The sequence below is a fragment of the Lampris incognitus genome, chromosome 16 (genome assembly GCF_029633865.1).
Source record: "Lampris incognitus isolate fLamInc1 chromosome 16, fLamInc1.hap2, whole genome shotgun sequence".
Taxonomy (NCBI): domain Eukaryota; kingdom Metazoa; phylum Chordata; class Actinopteri; order Lampriformes; family Lampridae; genus Lampris; species Lampris incognitus.
The window spans coordinates 5,629,790-5,654,083 of NC_079226.1; the positions used below are offsets into that span (position 1 = coordinate 5,629,790).

At 47.5% G+C, this 24,294-nt stretch overlaps 1 protein-coding gene across 1 annotated transcript in view; it reads left to right on the forward strand.

Moving 5' to 3' along the window:
• The window catches only part of sptbn5 (spectrin, beta, non-erythrocytic 5), a 150,739-nt gene that overhangs the window by 103,798 nt on the left and 22,647 nt on the right, over nt 1-24,294 (forward strand). Inside the window, 17 exon segments of the mRNA XM_056296305.1 lie at nt 804-995; nt 1,174-1,269; nt 1,609-1,730; nt 2,436-2,550; nt 4,364-4,477; nt 5,519-5,640; nt 6,207-6,369; nt 6,618-6,806; nt 7,133-7,210; nt 8,045-8,217; nt 10,793-10,883; nt 11,409-11,555; nt 17,104-17,241; nt 17,392-17,559; nt 20,382-20,470; nt 22,454-22,640; nt 23,806-23,874. Coding sequence (XP_056152280.1) covers nt 804-995; nt 1,174-1,269; nt 1,609-1,730; nt 2,436-2,550; nt 4,364-4,477; nt 5,519-5,640; nt 6,207-6,369; nt 6,618-6,806; nt 7,133-7,210; nt 8,045-8,217; nt 10,793-10,883; nt 11,409-11,555; nt 17,104-17,241; nt 17,392-17,559; nt 20,382-20,470; nt 22,454-22,640; nt 23,806-23,874 — 2,253 coding nt within the window.

Here is a 24,294-nt window from a genome sequence, read left to right on the forward strand (position 1 = left end):
AATGTTCACTGGGCTTGCTACGTGTCCGGTGTGTTGCTATGGTTACATAGCAAATTTGTGTTCAGTGTAAGAATCCCCCCCCTTTTTTTCTCCCCAACTGAATTTGACCAATTACCCCTCTCTTCCGAGCCGTCCCGGTCGCTGCTCCGCCCCCTCTGCTGATCCAGGGAGGGCTGCAGACTACCACATGCCTCCTCCCATACATGTGGAGTCGCCAGCCGCTTCTTTTCACTTGACAGTGAGGAGTTTCACCAGGGGGACATAGCACATGAGAGGATCACGCTACTCCCCCCTAGTTCCCCCTCCCCCCGAACAGGTGCTCCGACCGACCAGAGGAGGCGCTAGTGCAGCGACCAGGACACATACCCACATCCGGCTTCCCACCCGCTGACACGGGCAATTGTGTCTGTGGGGACGCCCGACCAAGCCGGAGGTAACACGGGAATTCGAACCAGCGATCCTCGTGTTGGTAGGCAATGGAATAGACCACTACGCTACCCGGGCGCTGATTCGTAAACTTTGAATTTTGAATGCAAAACATTCAACAAAAACAAGAGAATGTTTTTATTGTGATGCGTTGGTACTGAGCGACCATGAGATTAACAGAGTAATCCACTACAAGGTGTGCTGGAGCAGCAGAGACACAAGTCAATAGAAAATAAAAGGATTAGCAGCATCGTAAATATCGTCATCATTAGCAGCAGCGTTATCTTCATCATCAATATCTTTATCATTCCTCATCAACATCATCACCACAGTCATCACATCCCCACTCCCACCCACCTCTTCCTCTGTCTCTGTAGATGGGAGAGGAGCTGGCCTCCCTGCATCACTCCTGCTCCAGGGAGGTGCGTCGGGGCGTGGCGGCCCTGCAGCGCCACTGGGAGGAGCTGAAGAGCGCCGCGGTCGCCCGAGGGAAAGTTCTAGAAGACAACAGAGACCTCCTGGAGTTTCTACAAAAGGTGGAAGAGGTGGAGGCTTGGATAAGACACAAGGTGAGAGAGAGAGAGAGAGAGAGAGAGAGAGAGAGAGAGAGAGAGAAGTAAAGGGTGAGAGAGAGTGATAGGAGAAGGTAGAGCTGAAGAGTTGGGGGATAGTTTCCCCAGTTCTAGATCAAGTGAACAAATGAAAAGATTTCATGACTTTGTGTGTCTGTGTGTGGGTGTTTGTCAGGAGGTGATGGTGAATATAGGAGATGTTGGAACAGACTATGAGCACGGCATCCAGCTACTGAAGAGACTCAGTGAGTTTCATGGATCTGGTTCTGGGGTGAGTAATCTGGACCTGGTCAACATAGTGGGTCTGCAGCCCGTCACACATCCAGTTCCCATGGTCACCAATTCTGTTTCACTCCCACTCCGTAAAGCTTATTGAAGTGCTCATGGGCAAGGTGTTGACTCTGCGGTGGGTGAGTGCATCCTGACTGTATGGAGCCACGTGACTGTTGCACACAGGCACAAAGTGACCCGTCAAACCCTCATCGAAACCTGACCATGGCAATGATGATGACTGTGACCACAATTTTGGTGACGATGGTCATGTGATGATGTATTAATGGTCACATGATGCCAGTGATTGTCATGTGATGATGGTGTGTTAAACACACAGGAAGTGACTGTGGACGACGCCCACATCAAAGCCATTAACAGAATGGCAGACAGACTGGAGAAGAGACGGAGCACTGATGACCTGCATACTGTCACACAGAGGAGACGACAGCTCAACGAGAAGTACTGCGCACACACACGCACACACACACACACACACACACACACACACACTCACATGCACTCACATTTATATAAGTTCACACACTATCATACAGAGGAGACAACAGCTTAATGACAACCAATCAAAAATGCACTAATATACACAAATACACTCACACAGGGGCGTCCGGATGGCGTAGCGGTCTATTCCATTGCCTACCAACACGGGGATCGCCGGTTTGAATCCCCGCGTTACCTCCGGCTTGGTCCGGTGTCCCTACAGACACAATTGGCTGTGTCTGCGGGTGGGAAGCCAGATGTGGGTATGTGTCCTGGTCGCTGCACTAGTGCCTCCTCTGGTTGGTCAGGGCGCCTGTTTGGGGGGGAGGGGGAACTGGGGGGAATAGTGTGATCCTCCCATGTGCTACGTCCCCCTGGTGAAACTCCTCACTGTCAGGTGAAAAGAAGCGACTGGCGACTCCACATGTACCAGAGGAGACATGTGGTAGTCTGCAGCCCTCCTTGGATCAGCAGAGGGGGTGGAGCAGCGACGGGGACGGCTCGGAGGAGGAGTGGGGTAATTAGCCAAGTACAGTCTGGGAGAGGGGGGGTAAAAAACACACACACGTACACATTTACACACACACTCATACACCGCTCCAATCATTCTAAGGCTTCAGTCTGTGGCTCCTCCCAGTGGTTCAGTAATCTCCGCCCCTCCCTCAGGTGGAGCAAGTTCCATGGAGACTTGAGCAGTTACAGGAAGAAGCTGGAGGAGGCGCTGGTGATCCACGCCCTCATCCGAGAACTGGAGGAGATCAGGGACAGAACCAATGAGAAGGTCAGTAGAAATCTGGGCAGTAGAGGGGCAGTGAGTCGTTTACTATATTTCAGTCAGTACCACCCGGTAAGTCCAGCTCACAAGTACTAGTCACATAATGATATTGTTACTAGTCACATCATGGTATTTTTACTAGTAAAATTTTTTTACTAGTCACATCATGATATTTTTACTAGTCACATCATGGTATTTTTACGTGTCACATCATGATGTTTTTACTAGTCACATCATGGTGTTTTTACTAGTCACATCATGGTATTTTTACTAGTCACATCATGGTACTTTTACTAGTCACATCATGGTATTTTTACTAGTCACATCATGGTATTTTTACTAGTCACATCATGGTATTTTTACTAGTCACATCATGGTATTTTTACTAGTCACATCATAATATTTTTACTAGTCACATCATGGTATTTTTACTAGTCACATCATGATATTTTTTACTAGTCACATCATGATATTTTTACTAGTCACATCATGATATTTTTACTAATCACATCATGGTATTTTTACTAGTCACATCATGGTATTTTTACTAGTCACAATTTACCAGTGTTATATCCATTAGTGGGCAGCATGGTGGCGCAGTGGTTAGTGTGGTCGCCTCACAGCAAGAAAGTCCTGGGTTCAAGCCCTAGAGTAGTCCAACCTTGGGGGTCGTCCCGGGTCGTTCTCTGTGTGGAGTTTGCATGTTCTCCCCGTGTCTGCATGGGTTTCCTCCCACAGTCCAAAAACTTGTAGGTCAGGTGAATCGGCTGTACTAAATTGTCCCTAGGTGTGTTTGTGTGTGTGTGGCCCCTGTGTGACTGTCTGGCGGCCTATCCAGGGTGTCTCCCCGCCTCCCGTTTCTGAGGTTCAGCTGGCCTTGCAGACAGGTGACTGACTCTTGGAGCTTTTGGGAGTTTTGGTTTGTGATTCGGGGGCTCAGATGCTTTTCTAAAGAAAGTTTTAATCACCCATTGATTTGAAATGTGTAGCGAAACAATGTGTGAGTCAAAAAACAACAACAACATAGTCTCCCACATGAAGTAACACAACCTGAACACTGGCTGGGCAAAATAACCGAAGCAGGCAGAGATCGCTGCTTATATCCGCCTGGATGTGTGAAACCAGGTGAGGTCCAGACTGACCTTCATCCAGATCGAACCTCCTCCACTCTGCTAAACGAGCCACACCCTGAAGTCTGTGGTTTAAAATGAACCATACCCTGAAGTTTGTGGTTTAAAACGAACCATACCCCGAAATCTGTGGTTTAAAATGAACCATACCCCGAAATCTGTGGTTTAAAAGGAACCGCACCCTGAAGTCTGTGGTTTAAAATGAACCGCACCCTGAAGTCTGTGGTTTAAAATGAACCGCACCCTGAAGTTTGTGGTTTAAAAGGAACCACACCCTGAAGTCTGTGGTTCAATTCAGACATATCAGCACGTCCACACATTCAGGTTTCAGTTCTGTGTTTAGTGTTAACTGAGTAGACCAGCAGTAGACCAGCAGGGCAACAGTCATGGTATAAATTAACTCATTAATTTTGATCAACACGCTTCCAAAACAACAAACCATCGAGACATGATGATGCTTTGGCTTCTACAACTTAAAATGACATTTTTACCAGTGCTGCTCATCACAAATGATACAGCCATAAGCTTCACCTCTCTCTTTCTCTCTCTCTCTCATTCTCTCTCTCTCTCTCTGTCTCTCTCTCTGTCTCAACTCCGTCGCTCTCTCTCCCTCAACTCTCGCTCTCTCTCTCTCTCTCTCTCTCTCCCTCCCTCCCTCCCTCTCTCCCTCTGTCTATGTGTTTCTGTAGATGCTCCTCTTACAGGGTCAGGGCTGTGGTGTGGATGTGGAGAGCGTGGAGAACCTGACCAGACGCCATGAGGAGATGGAGAGAGAGGCCAGGTTGATCCAGGAGAGGTCAAAGGTGAGGTGGACATCAATGCTGACCCGCCCAGATGGTTTGGTCCATAGAATCTGTGTCCACAGGGACCAGTCCGGCTTTCTAGACAGTAAAAAGGCTTCAATGTATTTTTCCAGCGGCTCTACCACCATGCCGCCATTTCCCTACCTGTGAACTGTCTCACTGCATTTTGATGGACAGCACTCAAGAAATCCACTTTTACACATTGTATTTGTTCTTAATTGAGCAGTGTCTAATTATCAAAATGAAGTAAACATTTTATTATTGTGAAACAATGTTTATTATTAGTTTTGAACCCAATAGTGAGGTATGTTTACTGGCTCCATTTGGATCTTTAAAGACCCACTGATGATCTTACTTTTAAGAGCATTATCAGCAGCATCCGGTTGGCATAGCGGTCTATTCCATTGCCTACCAACACGGGGATCACTGGTTCGAATCCCTGTGTTACCTCCGGCTTGCTCGGGCATCCCTACAGATACAATTGGCCATGTCTGCGGGTGGGAAGCCGGATGTGGGTACGTGTCCTGGTCGGGGACGGGGGAACAGCGTGACCCTCCCATGTGCTACGTCCCCCTGGTGAATCTCCTCACTGTCAGGTGAAAAGAAGTGGCTGGTGACTCCACATGTATGGGAGGAGGCATGTGGTAGTCTGCAGCCCTCCCCGGATCGGCAGAGGGGGTGGAGCAGCGACTGGGATGGCTCGGAAGAGTGGGGTAATTGGCCAAGTACAATTGGGGAGAAAAAGAGCGGAAAAAAGAGCATTATCGGTCCCACAGAGAATAGGTGTTATTCAGAAGTTAACTAGAATATGAGAACAGAATTTAATACATGGTGCCGACCACTGCCAGAGTGCTTTTAAGCAAGGATCACACCTCCTAACTGCTGCAGAGTTTTTTAAGTTATTCCCTCTAGCCAGCCTCTCTGTGAAAGGGCAGTACTGGATTGTATGCTAATATCTTTTGTTGTGTACTAGTTGTACTGCAGTTGCGCTGTGTACTGTGTGCTAAATGTAGCTAACGGAGCTGTACGTTTGACACCCAGACTCTGGACCAGGACGTCTCCGCTTCGCTGAAGCCTCGCTCAGTACTGGCTGACAGACTGAGGAGCAAACAGAAAGACGTCCAGACTGCTGTCAAGATGCTGGACAAGGCGGTGAAACTCAGGTGATTATGACAGTGACTATCTTTTTTTGATGTTATTATAGTAGACATGGTAATATCAGTAGCAGTCAGCTGTAGTGTCAGTTTTACATCTTAACCTTTCCGGTCCAATATAATTTAAGAATCACAGGATGACAAAAACAGATAAATCATCAAATGTGACTCATCAAGCTGCAAGCTGACTTATGGGAAATGGTATTTAAGTGTGATTAATAAAAACCAGTTGTCATTTTAGCAGTCTGGTGGTGTTGTGTTGTTAGGACACAGACAATTATGGTTAATCAAACAGAATAGCAGACACGTGGGTGATGGCTTAGAGCAGCAGATGGTGTTGTGAGTAATGATGTGCAGTAGGGGCAGCACGGTGGCGCAGTGATTAGTGTGGTCGCCTCACAGCAAGAAGGTCCTGGGTTCGAGCCCCGGGGTAATCCAACCTTGGGGGTCGTCCCGGGTCGTCCTCTGTGTGGAGTTTGCATGTTCTCCCCATGTTTGCATGGGTTGCATGGATAATGGATGGCTGGATGGATGTTCAGTAGCAGGTGGACTCTTTGACAGCATTCTTCTTCTAGGAAGGAGAAACTCCAGGAGGCCCACCAGCTCCAGCTGTTCAAGGCCAACCAGCGGCTCCTTCTGGAGTGGAGTGCAAAGCAGAGCAGTGACATGGGACAGAAGGGTCTGCCGAAGAATCGAGTGGAGGCGGATAGACTGACAGTAGAGCATCAGGACTGGAAGGTGACTTCCTCTGGATTATAATTCACTTAGTACATAAAAAAAAATCTAGTAATCTGCCTTGTTCAGTGCTCTACAATGCCTGCAGGTTGACACACACATATACTGTATCTGCTGATGTGCTGACTATGGATAAAAATATTTGCTAAATGAGAAAATGTCTATCACAAGTCCATTGGGTGATTGTTCTGGTACAGTCTAGAGGATTCTGATGCTGAAACTCCCTGCTGGGTCTTTCTGTTGGTCCTCAGACAGAGATAGATGCCCGCTGTGAGCGGATTGACTCAGTTCGTGACTTTGGTCTGGGTCTGGTGCGGTCGGGTCACGGTTCCGAAGTAGAGATCCGGAAGGCTCTCAGCCAGCTGGAGGAGGCCAAGAATGGACTGATCCAGGCCTGGCAGAACCGCATGATGACTCTGGAGCAGGCTCAGGCCCTGCAGGTAACGTCTGATAAGGTTCAAGTACTCCCATCCACACTGACGACAGCTAACCTGTCTGTTCCATGAGGAAATGTGAGTGTGAGATGAAATATACATGAAGGTAGAGGTGTTATTCACACTTCAGCATTTCTTGTTGCCTTGATGGGCCACTCCTGATTTTACCTGCCACCAAACCAATGCCCCAACCATTCCCTACCTGCCCCATACTGGTGTAGTAGAACACTGTACTGAAATGGGATACCGTAGTATACACTCTAATGTTGTAGCGTGCATTGTCCAGTAAGTTAATAAAGGACGTGTGTGACCAATAGAAACCTGTCTTGCAGCTCTTCATTGGCTCTGTGGAACAGAACGACAACTGGCTCAGCAACAAGGAAGCCTTCTTGGCCAATCAAGATCTCGGGGTAGGAACCTCATACACTACCGAGGTTTTCAAACTGGGGGGACTCTGGCTTTAAAGAAGTTCTTTGGATTTTTTTTTTTAAAATTCTATCCTTATTTTCACAGTCGTCCATCCATTTCCTCATACTGGACACACAACTCCAGTTTGTCATCTACACTTCAATGTAATTTATGAAAGACAAATCCACAACCCTCGTTCAGTGTACAAGAAACTCCACGGTCCAGACAAAGCCAACACAACACTACAGTAGTCTGTTATAGTGAGTACAAGAGGTCACTTTTTAAATCATAATTTGTTCTATTGCTAAATTCCCTCTTAGTGTTTGCGTTGCTGTGCTGTGGTGGGGCGACATCTGCTGGTAGTCGCTTGTAAGCTGTAGAAGAAAGAATGTAGGAAAAAACCAAAACTGACCATAAAAAATGTCTGAAAAGTTTTAAAATTACCTCTTGAATTCACTTTCGTAGACTGTTGTAGCATCATGGTCGCGTTGTCTGAACCGTGGAGTGTTTTTCTTCTGAACGAGGACTTTGGCTTTTATAAATGACCATACATTACACTGAAGTGTAGATGACGGGCTGGAGCTGTGTGTCCAGGATGAAGAAAAGAGTGGATGACTGTGAGAATTAAACCTACTAAATGGGGATAGACTTTAAAAAAAAATGCAAACTGATAATTTAAGTAAATGAAAAGTAAATGGTAAATAAACAGACTTCATGGAAAGTGTAAGCCAAACCAGAGAGCCTGTTTCATCCAGAAAGATGCTCTGTTGTCATCAGACATGAGCTGGTTTGGCATCATTGGTCTCAGAGCCGAATGATTGTTGTGTGTTGTCCAGAACTCGGTCAGCGAGGTTGAGACACTGCAGAGGAAACATGCTCAGTTTGAGGAGGTCCTAGAGGCTCATCTGGAGCAGCTGGGGGAGGTGGAGAGACTGGCTCAGCGGATGATCCAGCAGAACCACTATGATGCCACAGACATTAGTGCCAAGAGCCAGGCACTCACCACCAGGTAATGACAACACTGCTAAGAACGAGACAACCGGCCCCGAGTTTTATGTTTTTGGTGCTCGGCTAATGCTCTGAGTCCGTTCAGAAGATTTATAACAAGTACTACAGTGCAGAATTGGGGTCTTGGGGTCAACTGTTCAAAGTAACGGGGAGTGCAGAAGAGAGTGCAGGCAGGGTGGAGTGGGTGGAGAAGAGTGTCAGGAGTGATTTGTGACAGAAGGGTACCTGCAAGAGTTAAAGGGAAGGTTTACAAGATGGTAGTGAGACCAGCTATGTTATATGGTTTGGAGACAGTGGCACTGATGAAAAGACAGGAGGTGGAGCTGGAGGTGGCAGAGATGAAGATGATAAGATTTTCACTGGGGGGGTGATGAAGAAGGACAGGATTAGGAACGAGTATATTAGAGGGACAGCTCAGGTTGGACGGTTTGGAGACAAAGCAAGAGAGACAAGATTGAGATGGTTTGGACATGTGTGGAGGAGAGATGCTGGGTATACTGGGAGAAGGATGCTGAATATGGAGCTGCCAGGGAAGAGGAGAAGAGGAAGGCCAAAGAGGAGGTTTATGGATGTGGTGAGGGAGGACATGCAGGTGGCTGGTGTGACAGAGGAAGATGCAGAGGACAGGAAGAGATGGAAACGGATGATCCGCTGTTGCGCCCCCTAATGGGAGCAGCCAAGAGTAGTAGTAGTAGTAGTAGTAGACTGCAGTGCAGAACTGACTCTTTGTTGGCCTTTTGATTGGTCTTCTGGTCCAGCAATGAGAGGGTTTGTGCACGTAGCAACCGTTGCTAATGTCCTTTAGTCTGTCTATACGTTTTACATGTATAGATGTAGCCATGAATATTTTATCATAGATGATAAAATGTGTTATATAGATCTATATAACACTCCACGGCTTACTGAAGACCCTTTTGATGACATATAGAAGATATTTGAGATGCCTGGCTTCAAGAAATGGTCACAAATAGATTGGAGAGGCAAGTCTGTGGAGGGTAGACAGACACTCAGCAATATCTTTTCTTCTTTTTTTTTTGTGGATTCTTCCCCCTTTTTCTCCCCAGTTGTACCCGTCCAATTACCCCACCCTTCCGAGCCATCCCGGTCGCTGCTTTACCCCCTCTGCCGATCAGGGGAGGGCTGTAGACCACCACATGCCTCCTCTGATACATGTGGAGTCGCCAGCAGCTTCTTTTCACCTGACATTGAGGCGTTTCACCAGGGAGACGTAACACGTGAGAGGATCACGCTATTCCCCCCAGTTCCCCCTCCTTCCTAAGCAGGAGCCCCGACCAACCAGAGGGGGCGCTAGCGCAGCCATCAGGACACATTACCCACATCCGGCTTCTCACCCGCAGACACGGTCAATTGGGTCTGTAGGGACGCCCAACCAAGCCGGAGGTAACACAGGGAGTCGAACTGGCGATCCCTTTGTTGGTAGGTAACGGAATAGACCGCTATGCTACCCGGACGCCTCCACTCAGCGTTATCATTAGCATTCCAGCTGGCAGCCATTACAGTTACGCATCAGAAAAATGATCTGTTTTTCACCAGTTTTCTGAAAGTTCATATTAACTCTCTCACTCTCTGTCACTCTGCTGTATCTGAGAAGTTTCTTCCTACACAGCCAACGTATTTAAAAAAAAACCAGACATAATAGTGAATTAAACCAATAGAATCAATTGGTTTTCAATGGAAACCGATTCTCTGAGGCTGTTGTTTGTCTAAGCAACAGTAACCAAGGAGCATGGGAGGAGGGAGGGACCTGACAAAGGGGGAATTGTTGTCTCCATGCAGTGTCTTTGTCCACGTCTGAGTTTGTGTCTTCGTTTGATGGCTGGGAGAGCTGGCACTGGATCCGGCTCAGAGAGCTTGGTCTGCTGCGTCCTGTGGGCCCAGGGACCACGGCCCTGACCGGAGCTGTGCCAAGGAGGAAATGCCGAGGGCGGTCTGACGGGACATGGAAGCGGGGCAGGCTAAGCTAACTGCTAGCCCATGCAGACCGGCAGTTCCGATAACACCAAGGGCGGTCTGGCGGCGGCCTCGCCTAGCCTTGGCTGTGTTTTTAGTGTCGTCGTGTGGAGTGCAGGGAGGTGTGTCGAAGGTGTCTGGCTGGGAGAGCTGTCGTTGGATCAGCTGGAGGAGCCTGGTCTGCTGTGTCCGGTGGGCCCAGGGACCACGGCCCTGACTTGAGTTGTGCCCGAGGAGGAAACACCAAGGGCGGTCTGACGGGACGCGGAAGCAGGGCAGGCTAAGCGAACTGCTAGCCTATGCTGACCCGCAGTTCCGGCAGTCATCCTGGCTGGCGTTCGTTCTTTTTTTTTTGTTTAGTTTAGATGTATGTGTTTGGATATGTGTGTTCTTGTAGTTCTTGTAGTTTTTGGATGTGTTTTTGTCTTTGTGTTGCACTGCTGTGGGCTGGGGGAAACCATGTTTTGTTATATTTCAGGTGCACAAGTGCATGAAATGAAACGACAAAGTGTTTCTGTTTCTGATTAGGATTATCACTAACATAACTAGCGGCAAGTCGCCATGGCAGTGGCTGACCTTAACACCACGCTGTCTGTGTCCTGTAGGAAGAACAAACTGCTGGAACAAAGCAAATCATACAGGAGAGCTCTGGACGAATCACTGCAAATACAACAGTTTCTGTCCAACAGCTATGAGGTACCACACGCTACTGTACTGTACTGTACTGTACTATCATGAACTATACTATACTACACTCTGTTGAACTGTACTACGCTGAACTATGTTGTACTGCACTATACTGTATTATGCTACACTGTTCTATAACCTACATTACTACTTTACTACACCTAACTATGCTGTATTACACAACTAAACTACACTACACTGTACTATGCTATACTGTACTATATGATAATACACTCTATTGAACTATACTACACTGAACTATGTTGTACTGCACTATACTGTACTATGCTACATTGTTCAATAACCTACGCTACTACTGTACTACACCTGACTGCTGTATTACACAACTAAACTACACTACTTTGTACTATGCTGTACTGTACTATACTATATGATAATACACTGTACTATACTATATTCTACAGTCCTCTTTTCTCTCCTCCTCTCTTCTCTTCCTTTCTTTTCACCTCAGTCTTTTTTCTTCTTGCATGTGAATGTGTGTTTTCTACTTCATTAACCCTGTGTGTTGTGCAGGTGTGTGTGTGGCTGAACGAGCGTAATGCTGTGGCGCTGGATGAGAGCTGGAGAGAACCGACCAACCTCCAGGCTAAACTCCTCAAACACCAAAGCTTTGAGGCTGAGATCCTGGCCAGCTATCACAGAGTGGAGACCCTCACCAAGGTGTGTTTGGGTGTGGGTGCACATGCCTGACTGTGTGCTTTCCCTCTTGAACGGTAGCATGAGCAGGATTTTACTAAAACACAGTGTAAAGACTCAAACACAATAATCCCTCTCAGTCATCACTTATGACCCGCTAGTCGTGTGTGGCGGTATCTGTACTGCAGAGACCCTTCCTCTGCCTCTATTTTCTTATGTTGCTGTGTATGGGACGTTCCTGGGTGTTAACCTTTGGACAGTAGGACTCTATAAAAACATAGCAACCAGGTGCCAGATCGAGATCGCAAGCACGCATCCAAGAGGAAGCCAAGACAATGGTGGACACAGCACCGAAAAGATGCAAATATAGAGAGGCAAAACGCCAAGCTGACAAAGCTCGTTCCAAAACGACAGTGTATCTGGGGCTGGCTTTCAACCACTGGCGAGCACTGAAGGAGAGGATGGGGATTAAGAGCGACGTGGAGTTGGCCTGTACACTGGGATGTGTTCTGGTAACTGTGGTCAGGGGGCGTGTCCTGGTGTCGTTTAGCCGGGGAGGAGGGGCCAACTTTTAATGTTGTGTTTACACACCGCAACCGACAAATCCCACTTGTTCTGCGTTTAAATTAATTTTCATGTTATTTAAATAATAATAATAATAATCATTACATTTATGAAAGTGCTTTTCTAGACACCATAAGCACGTCACATTGAAGGGGGTAACTCACTTCAACCACCACCAGTGTGCAGCACCACCTGGGTGATGCACGGCAGCCATTTTGCACCAGAAGGCTCACCACACATCAGCTTGAGGTGAAGAGAGAGGAACCATTGGGCCAGTTACATGGGGGGATGATTAGGTGGCCAGATGGAGAGAGCTGGGTTGGGAATTCTGCAAGGACACCAGGGAATCCCCTACTCTTTGTGATAAGTAACATGGGATCTTTAATGACCACGGTGAGTCAGGACCTCAGTTTAACGTTTCATCCGAAGGACTGCATCTCCTACAGCACAGTGTCCCTGTCACTGCACATTGGGATTTGATATTTGTTGTTTTTATTAGGACCAGATGGAAGACTGCCCCCTACTGGCCCACCAACACCACTTCCAGCAGCAACTCAGTTTTCTCAGGAGGTCTCCCATCCAAGTACTAGCCAAGCCCACACCTGCTTAGCTTCTGTCAATTGGCAGAGCCAGGGCACATGTTGACATGGCTGCCACCGAAGACCCAAGTCACTTTTAAAGTCATGGTTATTAAACTGAACCGGCAATCAGGTGGTTCTAAGGGGAAACTGCGGACCAGTGGCGCTGTCTTTGATAAAATGGGTTTGTCAGGAGTTAAAAGTATTTTTTTACTGATTTTTATTCAGTTGGGGTAATGAGTTTGAATTTTTACTATTTTTACATTCAGGATAGACGCGGCTTAATCTGCAGTAATTGTTAAAAAAAAATCAAAATGGTGAATTGTGGTTGGCATTGTCTCCGTCCTGAAAGGTTAATTTATATGGGAATGAACTGAAGCATTCCATTTAGCCAAAGCCGCTGGCGAGTCCTCAGTAGTCCTCTTTCACCTATCTTCCACATTTGACACAGTGAATCAACAGATTTTACTGTCGACACTGACGGACCTGAATGTTGCCAGCACGACCCTGAAGTGGATCTAACTACCTGACAGGGAGGTCATACCAAAGTATCATGGAGGGTTCAGGTGTCTAACCCTCGACACATTACAACAGGCATGCCTCAAAACTCGGCGCTCAGCCCACTCCTTTTTACACTTTATACCAGTTCACTTTATCCATTCATGTCAGCACATAGATTTTCCTGCCGTTGTTATGACAACGACACCCAGCTCTACCTTTCACCTCCACTGGAAAACGCTGAGGTTGTGTGGATGCATGCTGAAATTCAAGATGGTGCCATGCATGGCAGCCTCGGTACAGCGCTCTCTAGTACTTCTTTGTTTTTGTTTATTCCCTGTGTGTCCAGTTTCTCAAACCCGATGACTTCCACTAGAGAAAAGCTGCTTAACATTAGCCACTTGACTCCACATAGTTTGTCACCAGTTTTCACAAACCAGGAAAGTTTTTTGGAGATCTTAGTTGGAGGAACAGCGGCTTTCTGTGAGAAATGGAGGCGACGCAGACAGGGGAAGTGGGCTGGTGCGCTGGTGAGGCTCCGACAGCAGGGATTTCAATCTGCACTCCCAGCGACTCACCTGGCAAATCTCAACTCCATGCCCAGCAAAATGGAGGCGCTGCTTCTCCTCAACAGGATGAACAAGGACTTTGCACGTTCTGCTGCCCTTTGTTTCACTGAAACCTGGCTCAGCGAATCCACCCCTGACGACAGATTACATCTGCCGGGCCTCCAACTACACCGAGTGGATTATGTAACGATGTTGTCGGGGAAAGCGAAGGGTGAAGGAATTTGCTTCTACATAAACAAAGGTTGGTGTGCAGATGTCATAGTGTTAAGTAAATACTGCAGCCTGAACTTGGAGTCATTGTTCATAAACTGCAAGCCATTTTATTCACCGTGGGACTGTTCACCCTTCATCCTGGTCGGCGTTTGCTTCCCATCCCAGGCCAGCGTGAATGGTGGACTGCGAACCCTGGCCAACCAGCTTACCGGCTTGGAACAACGTACCGACTCTCTTTTCATAACCCTGGGGGACTTTAACAAAGTAAAATTAAACTACAAACTACCAAAATACAGACGGCATGTTAACTGTCCCACCAGGGAAAATAACACACTGGACCACTGCTACACAATTCTTAAAGATGCATATCGCTCTGTCCCCTGGGCAGCTTTGGGGAACTCTCATAACTACATGGTTCATCTAATTCCAACCTACAGGCAGAAGCTAAAATCTGCGAAGTCTGTGGTTAAAACGGTGAAGAAATGGACCCGGGAAGCAAAGCAGAACTGCAAGACTGTTTTTACTGCACTGATTGGAGTCTATTTGAAGTTGCAACTGCCAACCTGGATGAACTAACTGACACTGTGACGTCTTACATCAGCTTTTGTGAAGACATGTGTGTGCCTACCAAGACCTTCTGCACATACATTGATAACAAGCCAAACTAAGACGACTTCGGCAAGCCAAGCAGGATGCCTACAGTAGTAGCCTGTACAAGCAGGCCAGAAATTCACTGACAAAGGATATCAGAGTGGCCAAAAGAAGCTACATGGAAAAGCTGAAAAACGGGTTTTCAGCCAACAACCCTGTGTCATTGTGAAGGGGCCTGACAGACATCACAAACTACAGAAGACCCCCCCCCCCATGCTGAGGCAAACAAAGACCTGGCTGACGACCTGAATGTCTTCTACTGCAGGTGTGAGAGGGACAAATTCACACCCCTCACCCACTCCAGCCCAACAACAACAGCCCCCATCACACCTTTGGCAACCCCCCTACTTTCCTCCCCCCGATACTCAGGCTGCACTCAAGATACATGTAGAGGACATGAGCCGGCTTTTCTAGAGACAAGAGACCAGAAAAGCACCGGGTCCAGGCGGTGTCTCCCCATCCTGTCTTAAAGCCTGTGCTGACCAACTGGCTCCAATCGTCATGCAGATCTTCAACAGACCCCTGGAGCTGTGTGAAGTCCCCTCCTGATTCAAACGCTCCACCATCGTCACGGTCCCCGGGCTCTAGTCATCTCACTGAGACAACAGCATTTCTCTTTCTCCAGTCTGTACAGTCAACCACAGCGAACTATCTAGAAGGATGCTGAATGACTGGTTTTCCACCTGCCAAGATGTGCATACATGTCTCGTCTCTTTGTATCGTTATGCTGGCTCCTATCACTGCCTGAATACAGTTTAGTGCCAACTTAAAAAGGGCTGAGCCCGATTTCCAGAATTTTCTCCAGCGACGACAAAATAAAATAAAAAAATGAACTCCAGACAGATAGATGTACTTTATTGTCCACAAGGGAAATGTAGTGGATTGTAGTGGATTGCTCTGTTAATATCATGGTCACTCAGTACCAACGCATCACAACAAAAACATTCTCTTGTTTTTGTTGAATGTTTTGCATTCAAAATTCAAAGTTTACAAATCAGCGCCCGGGTAGCGTAGTGGTCTATTCCGTTGCCTACCAACACGGGGATCGCTGGTTCAAATCCCTGTGTTACCTCCGGCTTGGTCGGGCGTCCCTACAGACACAATTGGCCGTGTCAGCGGGTGGGAAGCCGGATGTGGGTATGTGTCCTGGTCGCTGCACTAGCGCCTCCTCTGGTCGGTCAGAGCACCTGTTCGGGGGGAGGGGGAACTGGGGGGAATAGCGTGATCCTCCCACGCGCTACGTCCTTCTGGTGAAACTCCTCACTGTCAGGTGAAAAGAAGCGGCTGGCGACTCCACATGTATGGGAGGAGGCATGTGGTAGTCTGCAGCCCTCCCTGGATCAGCAGAGGGGGTGGAGCAGCGATCGGGACAGCTCGGAAGAGTGGGGTAATTGGCCAGGTGCAACTGGGGAGAAAAACGGGGACAAAGCCAAAAGAAGAAAAAAAAGAAAACAGACTGTTTTTGCTTAAAAAAAGTTTCTTTGAATCCAAATGTCCACCCTGCAGACTTGCAGACTGAGCCCGCATGGACTTCAGTCATATGTCCTGGGACGTGTTCACTATCATCACATCAAGTCTGCAAGGGTGCGAGACTGCAAGGCTGTAAAAGCCGCTGATAGACAGGCCTCAAGGCTCTCCCACTCATTGCTGTTAAACATGCGATTGACAACTACAATCATGTACCCGGTGATCGCTGCAGCACTTGTCCATGTAACCGCTGTACAACTTACACGATACCAGAGGTGTCACGCGACACAGGACCATTTAGCTTCACTTCCTGTTCACGACAGGTGTCATGTCATGGTTATGACCGTGTCATGTCACTCTCATGCACACCCCTTCAATAACATGTTACCGAATTCTTCTGGGAAAAATCCACAATATTCCATTATAAATATTCACTATATTCCATAATAAAACACGATGTAATTCTACAGAAATGGCTCTCTAATTTTCTTGTGATACGCATAATTAACATGTGCCACGAAGTCATGCACAGCTTTTATAGGGCAGGTTGCAGTTATAAACAGCCTGTACTGCTACATATTCCTATGTCATGCTGTGGTTGGATATTATTCCTGGCCTACATGAGTCAAGTAAAGTTTTCATACAGTAATTGTTTTACACATTCATAATTAGTTCGTTTTGTTTTTTTAGTCGGCAGTTGGAAAACTTACGTCCCATCGACATTGCAATGAATTGTGGGTAATTAAATCAGTGCAATCTGGTGAAGTCTGCACCCCAAGCGGACTCTCTGGAAGTCTGCAGAAAGTCCGCTGGAGGCCCCTTGTGGACTGGATGAATTGTAGATTTGGACAGCCCTCAGCACTTGCAGACTTCCCGGGAATGTGTAAAGTCCTCGAATCTGCAAGAGCACTGAAGTCTGGACATTTGGATTCAGCCTTTGTGTGTGTGTGTGTGTGTGTGTGTGTGTGTGTGTGTGTGTGTGTGTGTGTGTGTGTGTGTGTGTGTGTGTGTGTGTGTGTGTGTGTGAGACAGGAAGGGGAGAGGATGATTTCCTGTGGTCACTCTGCTGAAGAGAAGCTCCGCCCCCGAGTCAGGGAAATGGTTGACAGCTGGGACTCTCTGTTAGTACACTGCAAGGAGAAGAAAACCAGACTACAGCAAGCTTATCAGGTATACACACACACACACACACACACACACACACACACACACACACACACACACACACACACAGAAAACTTATTTTAACATTGTGTTTGCATACAGTTCATGTGTTTTTATATTTTTGTGCCTCTGTGTGTGTGTGTGTGTGTGTTACAGGCGCTGCAGTTCCAGCGTTCATTGGATGACATGGAGGATTGGGTGGGCTCTGTGGAGAGAGATCTGGCCAGTGAGGACTGTGGGAGCGACCTGCCATCTGTCAGCAGACTGCTGAAGGCAGTACAGGGGTTGGAGGAGGAGGTTGACGGACAGCGTGACAGAATTCAGGTGGATGTCAAATGTATATACACATCAGTGTGTGACTGCAACCTCACGATCTACTCTCCATTATCTCACCTTAAACAGACTATTTGGATGTCCGTTAGGGCCACACAAGTGTAAATTTGTATTCCTGTACAGTGGGGTTATCTTTGCAGTCTTCCAAGCTTGTGGACGAGTAACTTTTTCTATACTCAAGTTTACAACATGACAGATTGGCGCAGTGATCAAGTTTTCTACTGGTGTCAAGAGCGTCACATCTAAATGATCTACACTAAGCTATGATCGCTGCAACATCCTGACATCGATATGGCTTCAGAACAATGTTCCAGAGTCAGTAAAGATATGATGAAGACATTCATTCATTCATTCATCTTCAGGCGCTTCTCCGGGGTCGGGTCTCGGTGGCAGCAAGCTAAGTAGGGCACTCCAGACATCCCTCTCCCCAGCAACGTCCTTAAGCTCCTCCTGGAGGATCCCAAGGTGTTCCCAGGCCAGATTGGACATGTAGTCCCTCCAGTGAGTTCTGAGTCTACCCTGGTGTCTCCTACCAGTTGGCCGTGCCCGGAACACCTCCAAAGGAAGGCGCCCAGGAGGCATCCTAATCAGATGCCTGAACCACGTCAACTGGCTCCTTTTGACGTGAAGGAGCAGCGGCTCTACTCCGAGCTCCCTGTGGATGTCCCAGCTCCTCACCCTATCTCTAAGGCTGAGCCCAGACACCCTACGGAGGAAACTCATTTCAGCCACTTGTATCCGCGATCTCACCCTTTCGGCCACTACCCAAAGCTCATGACCATAGGTGAGGATTGAAACGAAGACTGACTGGTAAATTGAGAGCTTTGCCTTCCGGCTCAGCTCCCTCTTCACCACAATGGTCTGGTACAACATCTGCATTAGTGCTGATGCTGCACCAACCCGCCTGTCAATCTCCCTCTCCATCCTACTCTCACTCATAAACAAGACCCCGAAATACTTGAACTCCTTCACTTGAGGCAACAACATGATGAATAAGTGATGGATATCAACATCCATCACTTTTATATAGATACTCAAGTTGGACTCGTTACAGCTTGTGTCAAACCACATGCATATGAGACATTTATCCTTAAGTGGGCAGGATTTTAAGTTTCAGTCAATTTTCAGATCACCCACAAAATACATGTTGAAATCACACAACCTATTAAATATATCATACAAATTGTCATGATTAATTGAATAGCACTTGGTGCTGTCCGTTTTGGGAACCTCAGAATTGAATCTCTGCTCTTCGCAGATGATGTGGTTTTGTTGGCTTCATCAGAACGTGACCTCCAGTGGGCACTAGGGTGGTTTGCAGCTGAGTGTGAAATGGCTGGGATGAGAGTCAGCACCTCCAAGTCTGAGGCAATGGTTCTCTACTGGAAAATGGTAGAGTATGGTAACCCTAACCCTAACCTTAACCTCAAGTGAAGGAGTTCAAGTATCTCGGGGTCTTGTTCACGAGTGAGGGTAGGATGGAGCGGGAGATTGACAGGCGGATTGGTGCAGCATCAGCAGTAATGTAGACGTTGTACTGGACTGTTGTGGTGAACAGAGAGCTGAGCCGGAAGGTAAAGCTCTCAATTTACCAGTCAGTCTTCGTTCCAACCCTCACCTATGGTCATGAGCTTTAGGTGAGATCGCGGATACAAGGGGCTGAAATTAGTTTCCTCCGTACGGTGTCTGGGCTCAGTCTTAGAGATAGGGTGAGGAGCTCGGACATCCGGAGGAAGCTCAGAATAGAGCCGCTGCTCCTTCACGTCGAAAGGACCCAGTTGAGGTGGTTCAGGCATCTGATTAGGATGCCTCCTGGGTGGCTTCCTTTGGAGGTTTTACGGGCACATCCAACTGGGAGGAGAGCCCAGGGTAGACCCAGAACTTGCTGGAGGGACTATATGTCCAAACTGGCCTGGGAACACCAACACACTCCAGCTCCCGAGCGTTGCTGGGGAGAGGGATGTCTGGAGTGCCCTGTTTAGCTTGCTGCCACCGTGACCCGATCCTGGAGAAGCGGCTGAAGATGAGATGAGATGAGATGCACTAGGACTAGGTGCCCTGCAGCAACACCCTACCATTAGGGGGCTCAGGTGGGCGACATGAACATGAAGCCACAATGCTTCGATCTCCATAGACATCAGGGCCTCTCTTGTCTCATTAGCTAATCAGAGAATAACGAGAGAATCAGTCAGAGTTTTGAAAACCCCAATCACTTTTTTGGTGAGCAGGACTTTGGGTGCCTGTGGTCCTCCAAAAAAGTGTCAAGTGTTGTATATTCGTTATGCATTACATGGTGGTTAGTGAGGGAAGTGAACAATGGAGAAGTCTCCCGTCAAAACTCCATATACTTGACGGGTTGAAATCATGACTTGTTTTCATAGCTTGGATTGTGTTCTTCGTTTATCAAATTTGGAGCTAAACCCAATGCAACATTCACCCAAACAGCAGAGACCTTTCACACACACAGACGCAGACACAGGAAAATTCACTTACACAATTCAAAATGAACTTCTACATGGTCTAGTACTGCATAAACAGACGGAGTCACTGTACAGAGGTATAGACTGATGGTTATTCAGGACAGGTTTCTTTGGCACCTGATTTCCTACTTTAAATGCGCTTATTGTAAGTCGCTTTGGATAAAAGCGTCGGCTAAATGACTGTAATGTAATGTAATGTAATGGTAGATTTTGTAATCCAGTCCCATGGCCTTGGCTTTGTCTTTCTCGCTCTTACCAAATGGTGACGCTGGTGAGCGTGTTAATATGGAGGATTAATATGGAGAGAGTAAACACGGTTGTTTTTTTAAACAGGGTCTGGTGGAGACGGCAAAGAGTTTCCTTTCTGAAGGGAACTTCCTGGCGGAGGAGATCCAGACCAGAGTGGCACACCACATCACCAGGTCTGAGATTAGTTCAATAACCATAACCACATCTGATGAGAGCCCAATATCACTGTGACCAGATGCTTATGTTCAAAACCAGCCTAGATGTAGATGTAGCCTTGTAGTCCAGACCACCCAAGTCTAGACTGAGTCCAGACCAAGTCTTTAGGGGGGTGAATCCAGCTTAAGACCAGTGGATCCAAAACTTGTGTGTGGGCTGACACCAGAACAGTAAAAGTCCAGTTAAACACCATGACTGTAACTGTAGTAGTCTGCCATGGATAGTAAGTCAAGATGTCCCTACTACTACTACTTTCGGCTGCTCCCGTTAGGGGTCGCCACAGCGGATCATCCGTAAGTCAAGATGTCCCTGCTGTGTAATATTTATCTAGACTTATTTTCTTCCAGCAAGGAAGAATGTTCCAGATTCTCATTTTTCAGACATATGTTATGCATATAATGATAAAAAAATAAATAGTTTAGATTGCACCTGTTGAACTCCTCACTGGAAGTGATATTTATTTGAAAATTTAAAAAAATGTCATCCGGGTGGCATGGCGGTCTATTCCGTTGCCTACCAACATGGGGATTGGCTGTTTGAATCCCCGTGTTACCTCTGGCTTGGTCGGGCGTCCCTACAGACACAACTGATTGTGTCTGCGGGTGGGAAGCCGGGTGCGGGTATGTATCCAGTTCACCGTGCTAGCGCCTCCTCTGGTCAGTCGGGGCGCCTGTTCGGGGGGGGGGGCTGGGGGGAATAGTGTGATCCTCCCACGTGCTACGTCCCCCTGGTGAATCTCCTCACTGTCAGGTGAAAAGAAGCGGCTGGTGACGCCGCATGTATGGGAGGAGGCATGTGGTAGTCTGCAGCCCTCCCCGGATCAGCAGAGGGGGTGGGGCAGTGAGCTGGATGGCTCAGAAGAGTGGGGTAATTGGCTAAGTACAACTGGGTAGAAAAAGGGGGAAAATTTTAAAGTACATTTAAATCTTGTGCTCGAACTGTCTTGAAATATGATCACAAATTGGCACTGTTTGAGACCGAGTCAAGTCTTAGTCATTATGCTGTGAACTCAAGGATGAACTGGAGACCTTCAAACTGCAGACTTGAGACCAAGCCCGTGCTTGAGTACTAGAACCCTACCTGGATTTTCTCATAAAGGCCGATGTGTTTGAGGTTGTTTCCTCATATAGCTTCATGGTACCGGATACAAACGGGTGTCTGGTATGTTGGTGTCTGGTGTGTTGGCGTCTGGTGTGTTGGTGTCTGGTGTGTTGGCGTCTGGTGGGTTGGTGTCTGGTATGTTGGCGTCTGTCTGGTGTGTTGGCGTCTGGTGTGTTGGTGTCTGTCTGGTGTGTTGGTGTCTGGTGTGTTGGTGTCTGGTATGTTGGCATCTGTCTGGTGTGTTGGCGTCTGGTATGTTGGTGTCTGGTGTGTTGGTGTCTGGTATGTTGATGTCTGGTGTGTTGGTGTCTGGTATGTTGGTGTCTGTCTGGTGTGTTGGTGTCTGGTATGTTGGTGTCTGATGTGTTGGTGTCTGTCTGGTGTGTTGGTGTCTGTCTGGTATGTTGGTGTCTGGTGTGTTGGTGTCTGGTATGTTAGTGTCTGTCTGGTGTGTTGGTGTCTGGTATGTTGGTGTCTGTCTGGTATGTTGGTGTCTGGTATGTTGGTGTCTGTCTGGTGTGTTGGTGTCTGGTGTGTTGGTGTCTGGTATGTTAGTGTCTGTCTGGTGTGTTGGTGTCTGGTGTGTTGGTGTCTGATGTGTTGGTGTCATATGTTGGTGTCTGGTGTGTTGGTGTCTGGCGTGTTGGTGTCTGGTGTGTTGGTGTCTGGCGTGTTGGTGTCTGACACACGTTGAGTAAACATTTTGCCATCTTGAATGGATTCATCAGTTAGGGTTACTGTTTTCTCAGTCAGCTGTAAAGCATAAACAACACTTGGTGCTACTTATACAAGCTTTGTGTTAGATGGACTTGGACCGAGTTTTACCATCTCGTTCTCAGGTACAACGGTCTGGAGGAGCTGCTGCTGTCTCGCAGGGAAACTCTGGAGTCATGGCAGCTTCTCTTCCAGTTCTACAGAGACCTGGAGGAGGAGATGGCCTGGCTGACAGAGAGACTGACTCACACTTCCACCAAAGAGCTGGGCAACACGCTGACCAACACACAGCAGATGCTGCAAAAACACCAGGTAGCCAGCAAGTGATTCACCCACTGATATTACTTGCACTTTGGTTTTCACTTCCAAATAATAATAATAGTAATAATAATAATGATGATGATGATATTAATAATAATGATAATAATATTAATCATCATCATCATAAAGATAATGATGATGATAATGATAAAATAATAATAATTAATCAGTCTTATATAGCTCTTTTCTATTACTCAAAGTGGCTTTACAATAAACGGAGTGAAACAAGACAACAAATAAACATAACACAGACATACAGGGGTGGATGGGAAGGGGGGCTACGAGAGGGAGAAGCGGCAGCCACACACGACGCCAGCAGTACTGTCCAACTTAAACACATACAAAAGGGCCAGGAAAACAAAACAACAACAGCACTGTGGGCGTTGATTTTCTGAAGGGGTTTACTCCCGTAGTCTATTCCTCTCCTGAGGTATCCACTAGGCGGCACTATTTAACCCATAGTTGGGGTGGTTCGTGGGCATCAGGGAATATCCACACACTGGTGGGCCTGAGTACTGCACGTCGAGGGGCCAGACCTCCTCCAAGTCCCTTGTAGTTCAGCCAGGGTCCAAGGTGCACCCAGTTACCATGTGTCGCCACGAGGAGGCGCTATATAGGGCTTGCTGTTGGAGAGGCTATGTACTGGCAGGGAGAGACTTACGTGCTCGGCTCTCCAGTTCACATTTCTGCTAGCCAGCGGTGAAGGTTGAGAGTGAAACGTGACAGGCACACAACACCACACCAACACATCAGATGCTTCACAACAACCCCACTTCTTACACAAGAATGTCCCACACACAAGTATGTGGTTTGGATATATGTCTTTGATGAGAAAGGCATAAACAAGGCAAAGTGGTGTTTGGAGCTCGGGCTAATTCATTTGGCTGAAGGTCAGACTAGTGGTTTTCAGTCAGGCGCTCAGGCACCACTAGTGCTGCTGGTTTTCTGTTCTGCCAGGTAGTTCATTATAGTCACTTGTTGTTCCAGGTGCAAAACTTCCCTGACTGGAGGCTGAATACCTGGAACAGCGGGGGCTGTAATGAACTATCTGGTAGAATAGGAAACCAGTAGGCCTGCTGATACACGAGGACCTGACTCAGAACCACTGACTGTGGGAGTGAAGGTGCATGTGACATGCTTGATTCTTACTTTTCAGGCTGTGATGCAGGAAATCTCAAGCCGTGCCCCGTTGGTCCAGGCAGTGCAGGAGGCGGGACAGAACCTGGTGAGGGAACCGATGATTTTTTTAATTTTTTTTTTCCAAACTTTATTTTCAGGTCAAGTCAACAGAATGAAATGGAGTTTATACGCATTGGTATGCTTCAGAAACATGCATGGTGGTCTATTCTGTTACCTACCAACACGGGGATCACTGGTTCAAATCCCCGGGCTATCTCCGACTTAGTCGGGCGTCCCTACAGATACAATTGGCCGTGTCTGTGGGTGGGAAGCCGGATGTGGGTATGTGTCCTTGTTGCTGCACTAGCACCTCCTCTGGTCGGTCAGGGCGCCTGTTCAGGGGGGAGGGGGAACTGGGGGGGAATAGCATGATCCTCCCACGCACTACGTCCCCCTGCTGAAACTCCTCACCATCAGGTAAAAAGAAGCGGCTGGCAACTCCAAATGTATGGGAGGAAGCATGTGG